Below are 11,043 nucleotides of genomic sequence, written 5' to 3' on the forward strand. Positions count from 1 at the left end.
CCGCAGGTTTCGTTCGATTCAGGAATATGTGTTTTTGTTTCTTTTGGACTACAGGGATTAAGAACTGTCACACCATGCTATGATTTAACTGAATAAATGTAATGATCACAAGATGAAACCAACATAATCAGTGCCTGATGCATCCTGTGACCTCTTATGAAACGGTTAGTCTCCATCACATGGCTTTATATACAGAACTAATTAGAGCAGCTGTCAGGTCAGGAGAGGAGTAATTTAATAACACAGCACATCTGACAACACACACCTCTCAAGTCCTGAAGGATTGCGTCACACAAAGCATGATCAACATGCGAGGTCAACATGTTCCAGGACACCAAATGGAGAAAACAACCCTGCCATCTATTGGTGACTCTGGGTCACATGTGAGCGGGGAAAAACAATCAATAATGTGAGCTTTCTAAACGTTTCATATCCTGCTAACCCATCTAACCACAACCGGGAAACATCTAATAGCTGGTTATAAATCCTGAAAAATACTATTTTGGTTGGATTCGGAAATGCATTGCTTCACTCTAATAAATGCTGGGTTGTTTCAACCCATGTTTGGGTCAAATATGGACAAACCCAACCGTTGTTTCAATTTTTTAATTACATTTTTACCCCAACGGTTGGGTTTGTCCACATTTGACCCAAACATGGGTTGAAACAACCCAACATTTTTTAGAGTGCAGTATTTCATGACTCTTGTGTCTTGAGCACCCGATATTAATGTGCAGGAAACCAGTTGGAGGATGAAAGGGAACGTAATTCCAAGAAAGCGTTAACAGGATAAAGATGCTCCAGCTACTGGCACGTAAAGAAAGTGTAGGATATGCAGCTGCTTATAACACACACTAGCCATCTGGCGTGCACATGTACCTGGGTGTGGGGTTTTGCCTCAAACGTTTCTCAAAGGTGCTAGAGCCAAACTCAAGAAAAAAAAAACATTTTTAATTATGCTTCTGGAATATCATCATTCTGCAAATTTGTCTGAAATTAAAAATTGGTTCATAAAAGATCAAGGAAAAGACCCGCCGTTATATCGCTCTGGCTAATGGGCACTGTGAAGAGTTGATGTGCATCTCTTTTTCATAGCATGTCACGCTTTTGAGGACTGGGTTCCTCAAGTGGTACTTCACCCCCCTCTCTCCACATCCCACATTATCTGGCTCCCAGGTTTCCTCTCTGCCATACACGCTTTTATGGAAACACACCCACGTCCCACGCATGCACTTCTCACTTCCTATTCACTAATCTCACATATGCACACAAAGACTGAATTAGAAACTAATGGAAACTGCTGCCCGACTCAAAACTGTCCCATAACATCTTTTTAAACCTGCATCCAAATACTTACATCTAATGAGATCATCTTATAATTCTCTTATTGCCACCTGACCAGCGTAACACCGCCCAAAAGACGCCATTAGTGACCCACTTTAAATATGGGAGTGATTCTGTGGTCAGATGCAACCAAGACAGAAGATTTTGGACACAATATAAAATATGTATGGAGATAGCAACACCAAAATTGAACATTGCCTGTATCATGTATCATGTAGAGATAATGATTCACAATATGTAGGTGTATTAATGCAATCCCTTATTTTAATTATTTGAAAATAGCAAACTAAATATGAAATAATTCGTCCACATGAGAATTGACACCTTATTTGAGGCATTTCTGGAAAGCCGGATGAAAATGCAGGTCAAAGAAAGACACCCGTATGCATGTTAGTTAAAAAAAAAATAATAGTACTGTATACTAATTCATTTTTACTGCATAATAAAAATATTTGTTGTAATTAGATCTAATTAGATATTTGGAAAATGTATGATTCTGATCCTATTAATTTTTTTTTTTATCTTATTACTGGTCAGATTTGATTGTGTTATCACAGGGTGGTTTCCAAGTAAATATCAACCGGAGTCCAGAAGGACAGGGAGGATCTGTGAATGCAAGTTTTGGGAGGAGAACCTTGAGAACATGAGCAAGGTCAATACATGTATGAGTATGACACACATTTCAAAGCACATCAACTCAAGGTCTTTCCCCTCAATGCAGCAGATAATGAACAGAACTCGCATTCATCTCATTCATTGTGCACATGCCAAGCTGTATTCATGGAGTGCACTTAACAGTCTACAGCAATTAAGAGGGAGTGGTGCGTCATTACAATCCGTGGTGTTGATTCACCGAGAGCAAATGTGACATACAAGCTCTATCGCCTTTAGCTTGCTGGAACCGGTACTGCAAATCTTTCAAAAGTGGAAGAGGGAATTTTAAATGCTGTCCGAGTGAATTATTATAAATATATCATACAGAGCTTTTCTACGTAATGACAAAACTATAATTAAACACAGCACTACATTAAAAAGAGTAGACAAAACGAGAAGATTGACAGACTGAAAGAGTTGTGGGAAGTTTAGTGATGGTGACGTCACTGTCACGTGACCGTGGTGTAGTTCGTTTATAGCCTATGTTTAGCTTTTGCCTTTCTGCTGATTGTATTTACACTTCAAAATTCATACAAGTTGTGTTCATTTGTGAAGATTATTATGAATATAACCCAACATGTAAGAATCATAAGCTTTTGTTGTATTTTCTGCAATAATCAAGCCAATGAAAATAATAATAAAACAAGCCAATGAAAAAAACCTAAGGACTCTTCTCACATTCCCGGGTTCTCAGAAGCGGAAGTCGTCATAGTTGGGTAAAAAATATAATTTTTGTATTTACATTTGAGTTTCCATAACTTGCTTTTCTTATTTTGATGCTTTTCTTATTTTGTATTTTTGTCTTGCTTCCAGTCCAAATATCTACAAAATCTTAAATCAAGAAGCATTTACTAGTAAAATGACATAAGATATTCTCATAAGTTGAGTGAGCAAAATTAAAACACGATTATTTGTCTTACCCCATTCCCATTGGCAGATCATTTAGCTTGTTTTAAGCAAAACTCACTCAATTTAGATTTAGTTTCTTCTTCAGAAAAACAGATATCATTTCTTGTAATTTTACTTAAATGCTTCTTGATTTAAGAATTTTTAGATATTTTAAAGATACTGACATATTTTTCAATATTTTTATTAAGTAATGTAATTGTGCCAATTCTAGAAATAGAAATATATCTTTATGTTCAGAGTTACTCATTTGTATTTACAATTTACAATCAACCTTCAGTCTCCCTCTCGTTTCTTCTCTCTCTCTCTTTCACGTGTATATGTTCATAATGGAGTACGGTAGTTTAACCAAACCCTTGTTCACTCAAACTCACTATAAACTTGGCAGTGATTTACGTCATTCGTAGCATTATATTTACCTCTCCAACCCGGTCTCTTGCCAAAGGAAGTCACAAGAAATCTGTATGAGAAATGCATCTGCTTTTGCACAATATGTGTTTGTTCAGCATATTGACCACATAATCACAGCTCTCGCACAACCATGTGTTCTTCTTTCCTCTTGTGTCTTCAAAGATGCACAAACGGTGAAGTCATTCTGGGCACACAGACTTTGAAGGCCAGAATGTCAAGCTAACTTATTTCCTCCTCATTCTGTCTCTTTTTCAGTCTATTCTTAGATGAAAAGGTCGATTTTAAAGTCAAGGAGGTTTTTTTTATTATGATTTAATCCTCCATCTCCGCTTTTGTTGGAGTTCCTGCTGTGTTGTTTTTGCTTTTTGAGTGGTGTGTTTTCCCATCTCCCGTGTTCTTCACACGCAGGGTTGACGCTACACAAAACGCAGTGACCTTTCAGATGCAGATGGACGAACGAGCTTTCCTCTCTTGCCAAAATGTCAACGTCTTGAGTTTTTCTTTCCCTCTCTTTCGGTTGTTTGCTTTTGCAAGCGGCCTTGGCAGGGCGCTGTGACCCTCGAGCCTTTGGCCTCAGGATAAACATGTGCTCTGTGCTTTTCAACAGCATTATGACCCGTTACAAACAAAAAAGCCTTTTCAGACTCTTATATAGACTTCCATTACAGGACACACTTCTTAAGTAACACATTGGCTAACATCATTCCTAATAATCGCTTATAAGTAGTAGTGTTTTTTTAAGGCAAGCATCTGTTACTAATGTTCATAATGAGACAACCGCCACTAAGTAAACTTAGCTAAATATTAAACTCATTAACTCACACTGTTTGTGCAACGGACAAATGTGCCGTTTTTTGAGAATAGGTGTGCTTTATTATAGGCGATTTGATGATAAAACAACCGAACCACCTTGATAAAACAGTAACCACCTTGAACAACCTCTCAACTGCAATCACTCACAACACCCTAGCAACTTATTAAACAATCTTGTTTAATAATGTATTGAATGTATTGTAAAACACACACAAACTGATTTAAATTGAGGAAACCGATTACCTCACTTGAACCAATAGCCTTCTGTCATATAGGCAAACAGACACAGAACAGCACTATTCTCAGATATCATATCTCAGAGTATAAACACATGTTTGGCAAGGAGGGATACTGAAGTCCTTCCTTGCCATATTTCATCTATAGAAAAGAAATTAAAAGGTGTTAAAATGATAGTTCACCCAAAAATGAAAAGTTCTTCCAAACCTGTAAAAAAAAAGTCTTTGTTCTGCTAAACACAAAGGAAGATGTTTTGAAGAATGTTTGTTTTTGGGGCACCGTTGTCTTCCATAGTATTTATTTTTCCATATACTATGGAAGTCTCAAAACTGAAACATTCTTCAAAATATCTTCCTTAGTGTTATTACACGTATTTTCAGCAAAAAATGTTGATTTGACTGTACTGACACTATTGGATGAGAACTGAACTGAGCTTTTTTATTGATGAATTGAACTCATTTCATAATTGATGATCTTTACACAGTTACTGAACTGAATCCACTGATTTCCCCTGAATAATGAATGTTTACTATCGTCTTTTTAGAGCTGCTGAACTCTGGTTTGCACCATTGAATCATTATTATTGTACTGTTTATTCCTGTACAGCTGCTCTGAAGCATCTGTATTGTATAAAGCTCTATATAAATAAAGGTGACTTGACTTGACATAGTCCTGTTTTTTTTTATTAACATTTGGCTCTATAGCTTTTAACACACGCCCCAGATCTAAAAAGGGCAAGAGGAACAACAAGCAAGACAAAACACACAACATTGTCATCATATGAACCTCGTAAAGTCGTGATCTTTCGGATCAAAGCTCCGTCACATGCATTTCTGGCTGCCGTTGAACGGATCCACCCATTTTCAAGAAAGAGGTGCAAATGTGATCAAACCAGCTGCCATGACTGGGCTGTCAGTCATTCTGATGTTAAATAAAGAAACAAACCCTGAGGTCTACACTACACCCATGCCTGCCTTTTATTGACCGGGGAAACCCAGGACCCGTTTACCTGAACTTTGCTCTAGTGCTTTCTGCTTTCCTTTATCATCTTCAACCATTGTGCAATCAATGACTGCCAGATAGTCTCTTTCATTCTCGTTTCTTTCTCTCCGGTCAGACCACAGTAAATGTCTCATCATCTTCTGTGCTTCTGCCTTCCCACACTAAGCTCAAAGTTGTCAGAAACAAGGGTAAATGAGGTAATGAGTAGTTATCAAAAGTGGCGTGGTGGTAGACAAGTGTAATTTCACCAGCTTCTTTGTTCAGTGTCTGTAAAAACTGTATCTGTCCCAAACTGCCCTTCAGAGGAGATATATCCAGCTGCAGACCCGCAGCACCACCAGTTTCAGAACCCCAGTGCCAGAACCGGAAGTGAGGGAGGGGCGGAATTATTTACAATGACACAAGCATGGTTATTTTTGCAAGTATTTGAAAATATTTAAAATTGTTGCACCTTTTAAATAATATTTAGGGTATGTTTTTATTACACAGTGAGTCACTGCTCCTTGTATGAACTATAACTGGTATGTGACAAATAAAGAGCAAGACAGCGCTCGTGTTGTTTGAAGACGTGAGAGTGCGCGCGCGCGGCCAGGGCTCTCTCTCTCTCTCTCTGCTCTGCCCTGTCATGCGCAGCAGTCATTCTATTCATCACTCACCGATCAAAATAGGCTTTGGCGGGACACAAATTTGCTTTGGCGGCCGCCAAAAAGCGGACGATCTGACGGGTTTTAGAAGATTTAATACAACCTGAAACTAAAAAAACAGACCCGACCTCTATTTGAGACCGGCCTTTATTTACCCAGACCTGCAGCCACACCAGGCGTGTAAAGGAGACAAGTACGGTACATTTTTATTGTTTCTTTTAAAACAATGCCGGATTTTCTCTCTCTTTTTAGATTTTTGACATTATTTTACATAAAGAAAAATGCATGCTGCACATGTTCTTGTGAAATAAAGTATATTTTATATAAAATGACCATAAGTTTCAAGTATTATTTTTCACCATCATGATCAGGAAGTAACTCTCATAATACAATGAAACGGATAACTATATAGAATTATATTACACAAAATCAATGTTTTAAAATGCTTATTGTACTATACCTTAATGTATCATTATAATACGAATAAAGTATGACGTTTCGTGTGTAAAAATGCCGTTTCGTGTCTAAGCAAATTACGCTCCAAAACGTTAGGTGGCGTTAGGGCCCGTTCACATATCGCGCCTAAAAACGCGTAGAAAACGCTGGGCGCGCCGCATTCTTTTTTTTCAAAACGCTAGGGCGGTTGCGCTCCGGTTGGTTCTTGTCACGTGACCTACTGTGCGCTTATGGTGCGCTTGCGGCATTCTGAAAAGTTGAGATGTTTTTATCTCGATGCGGCGCGGACGCGCCTGGAAAAAACGAGCGCGTCGCACCGCGACCGCGTCGCTTCCATTATGAGCGCGCAAACCGCGCGCCTCCATTTGAAATAATGAACTTGAGCGCGCAAAAGACGCGATATGTGAACGGGCCCTTACTCGGTTTAGAACGTAAGCTCCGCCCCTCACTTCCGGTCCTGGCGCTGGTGTTAGAACGTAAGCTCCGCCCCTTACTCCCGGTTCTGGCGCTGGGGTTCTGAAACTGGTGGTGCTGCGGGTCTGCAGCTGGATACTATTGGTTCAGAGAGTTATAATGTCAGCAATCTGCTTTTCTCAAACATGTAATGATGGTTGGGGAAAGTTACTTATACAACGCGTTATATTGCGTTACTCCCCAAAAAACTAATTGCATTACCTTTATGGAAAGTAATATGTTACGTTACTTTTGTGTTACTTTTCCTCACCTGGGCTGGGCTTGCTTGTTTGTTTTTTAATAACAAACTAAAAAAAGTCATATTTCTTGCAAATGTATGGCCCTTTCACAACAAAAATGAAATGAATAAGATTAGATAGATAGATAGATAGATAGATAGATAGATAGATAGATAGATAGATAGATAGATAGATAGATAGATAGATAGATAGATAGATAGCAAAGGAAGTACTGTACATACATAGCATTAACCACTGTTATAGCCAAACTTTCTTTAACTTTTCCATAAATGTTAATAGGCTATTTGTCTCCATCTAGTGGTGCAAATATTTTTTATAAAACAAACGTCTAGGATAAACGTAAGGCACAAATGAGATATGATCCCCCTTTTTTGCAGGCATCTTCAACATTTCATAATATCATGTAATTACAATATAGTCATGGTGTTTTTTTGTTGTGTGTGTGTGTGTGGGGGGGGGGTTCTTTTTTCTTTTTTCAGTTTCTTTTAGCGAACTGTCCCTTTAAATGCGCGAGACCCTCCCGGACACTAGCAGGCAGCATCTCAGCGCGAGTCTCCTTGAGTTCTGCGCGCATTATTTCTACGTCACTGTTTGTGCTGACGCGGCGTAACCGCTTCATCCATTCGGATCACATACGTGTCTGTCTCTTTTCAACCAAGCCTAGGATCCGAGCAGTGGAAAGACCGGAGACATGGCTCCTAAAAGCGCCAGCAAACAGCAGTCAGAGGAGGATCTTCTCCTGCAGGACTTCAGCAGGAACTTGTCGGCCAAATCCACAGCGCTATTCTACGGCAATGCGCTAATCGTGTCCGCAATCCCCATCTGTAAGTTCCTCATCTGTGTGTCCCTCATCTGTTCCTGCTGAAGACGAGACTCAGACTTACTTTAACTTATCTATCTATCTATCTATCTATCTATCTATCTATCTATCTATCTATCTATCTATCTATCTATCTATCTATCTATCTATGTAACTTTACTACGTTTGACTAAACTGGGAAGGGTGAGGGTCACAGCACTTAACGTTACATATTGTTGTCCTATTTTTAGTATAACTGCTTTAGATAAAAGCGTCTGCTAAATGAGTAAATGTATTGGTTGAGTCTAAGTTAAACATTGAGCTGCTTACCTAGACACTAGTGTGCTATTGATTCTCACATAAAGCTTTTGTGTTATACTATATCTGCGTTCTTTCCTGAGACTAAATGGTCACTGATGATTGATGCCGACTGTTATTGTTATGTATTCATAATTCCTGCATTTGTGTCATGTTGTGCCAGGGCTGTTCTGGAGGATCTGGCACATGGACCTGGTCCAGTCTGCAGTGCTGTATGCAGTCATGACTCTAGTCAGCACTTACCTGGTGGCCTTTGCTTACAAGAATGTCAAATTCGTCCTCAAGCACAAGTAAGAATGCCCATCTCTTTTCCTTTCTCTCTCTCTCTTGGGTTTTGTGAACTGAATTAGTTCATTAGACTGAATTGATCAACTGCTATACTTTCAGGGTTGCTCAGAAGCGTGAAGATGCCGTGTCTAAAGAAGTGACTCGCAAGCTCTCTGAGGCCGACAACCGCAAAATGTCCCGCAAAGAGAAGGACGAGAGGTATTCATCTTAATTAGGACAAATTCTAATTGGCTTGTCTATTTTTATCAGTGTTATTTTTGTATTACTTTTACCTGATTTAGTCATTTTATTGTGCTCTTGTTATGTTTTTATATATTTCTATATAGCTTTAATTTAGTTTTATTTTAGTGCTTAAATTATTTCAGTTAACTGTCAAGGAAACAATTCTAACTATGTAATATTTGTATTTATGTAGTTTTAGATGTAATATTTTATTTTATTTCAGCTTTATTTAAGTTACCGAAAACAAATACTACTTTTTTTGTTTTGTTTAAAATGATTCTGAACAGACAACTTAACAAAATATGTAATTTATAAGAGGTTCTGACAAAATTGTTAATAATTCATGTCATGTGATTAATTCAATGACTAATTTCATTACTGCTTGAATCAGCGTTTTTGAATGAAACTCTTGAGTGAATGATTCAATGACACATTTTTAACAGTCCTGTAAATGCTCCGCGGCATCGCAAACACAGATTGAACTGTTCCGGTGTGAATTAGTCAAAGGTTTAAGATCGTGATCTTTTTAAGGATTAATCGTGCAGCTCTAGTGTTCGATTTAGTAACCATTAACAACACTGGCTATTATTGAAGACAGAAATGAAATGAACCATTTCTGCTGTCTTAAATAAGGCACAGGACATGCCTACTGTTTGAAAGTGCGGTAACACTTCATTTTAATGTGTCCTTGTTACACACGTTACATGTCTTTACTATAGTAATAACTTAGCCTGGTTAAAACCAGAGCATTCTCAGTTGTAACTGAGTTATGGTCTGGCAAAGCGTCATAGACAAATCATTTCCAGAGGGGCGTCACCAACGGACGTCGCGGATAGACCTAAACCCAATCAGAGCGATGAAGGAGATGACGTATGCAGAGCGGCGGAGAAACATCTCCGAGTGTTGTTCTTTGCTCGGTTTTTAACTAAAAGGAAACGTTCAAATGGCTTAAAACAGACGCGATAGCTGATTGGAACGAGTGATGTTCGACGGCGGCATCCATCTTTGTAATGTAGGCTACAAAATCTGCTTCAAAATCCCAGCGCTGTCGTCATCGTGTAAAGCCCGCCCCAACGTTTCTGATTGGTGCCTCGATTTCGGCGGATTGGAAATGGGCTTGAGTGAGCTCTTCGCCAGACTAACTTTCAGAGCAAATCTAAATTTGCCGGAAGTTGTCTGGGTTTTCCCAGGCTAGTAATAACTATAAATCAGGCATAATTACATGCAATTAACCCTCAACCAAATCCTGATCCTACCCTAACCCTATAGTAAGTACATGTAGTTAATTATTATTACTCAGTACTTAAATCTGTAATTACACTGTAACAGGGACACATTAAAATAGTGTAACCGAAAGTGCTTTGTTCCTAACACTGAGACTTTCCCGCAGGATCCTTTGGAAAAAGAACGAGGTCGCCGATTACGAGGCCACAACTTTCTCCATCTTTTACAACAACACGCTCTTCCTCATGCTCGTCATCATCGCCTCTTTCTTCCTGCTGAAGAACTTCAATCCAACAGTGTACGTACTTTAGTGTTTAGTCTTTTAAAGCCTGTTGATTGGTTCAGAAGTTGACATTTGCCTTGTGTTTGTCGCAGGAACTACATTCTGTCCATCAGCGCTTCTTCAGGTCTGATCGCCCTGCTGTCCACTGGCTCCAAATAAAACAGGACAAGATTGAGGAACACGCAAAATGAGGATTGTGTGGGGGAGGGCGATGTGGTTTGTTATATTTCGGGAGGGGGTTTATCATTTAATCTGTTAAAGCTTCATGAAATTCATGATCAGTTAAGGCTCGTCTGGTCTTCTCTAGTTTTCGTTTTGTACCAATAAAAGACTGTTTACTCATGTATCTTGTCATATTTTACTGTAAGGAATAGGGGGTATATACATATTTCACAAGGATATACTGTATATCACTTTATTGTTATTTCTGATGGCGATTCCACCCATAACAAGCAAGCACACACACATGGGTTTACTGGCCTTATGTGTTTTTATTTCAAGCATATATTCTACCTCTATCTACTGTTTACATATTGATATTTACAGAAGTCACTGCTGTCGTACAGGGAGAGAGACGCATGACATGAGAAAAGACCCTGATGCAGAGATTCAGAACAGCCTGTGTATCCAACAACTCAGCTCAACGTTACAAACTTTAGAAAACAATAGCCACCACACGGTGTGATTTCTTTGTTTTTGTAAAATACTTCATTTACAATTGAGAAAAGC

General features: G+C 38.8%; 1 protein-coding gene across 1 annotated transcript; it reads left to right on the forward strand.

The window, feature by feature from the left end:
• Positions 1-7,781: 7,781 nt before the first annotated feature.
• On the forward strand, positions 7,782-10,521 carry ssr3 (signal sequence receptor, gamma). Its single transcript, XM_056270217.1, has 5 exons — positions 7,782-8,004; positions 8,461-8,587; positions 8,685-8,783; positions 10,198-10,329; positions 10,407-10,521. The coding sequence occupies exons 1-5, from the start codon at positions 7,872-7,874 to the stop codon at positions 10,471-10,473; spliced, it is 558 nt and encodes a 185-aa protein (XP_056126192.1). The 5' UTR covers positions 7,782-7,871; the 3' UTR covers positions 10,474-10,521.
• The last annotated feature ends 522 nt before the right edge of the window (positions 10,522-11,043 follow it).

Source organism: Rhinichthys klamathensis, unplaced genomic scaffold (assembly GCF_029890125.1).
Source record: "Rhinichthys klamathensis goyatoka isolate OS25496 unplaced genomic scaffold, OSU_Roscu_1.1 h1tg000299l_1, whole genome shotgun sequence".
NCBI lineage: Eukaryota > Metazoa > Chordata > Actinopteri > Cypriniformes > Leuciscidae > Rhinichthys > Rhinichthys klamathensis.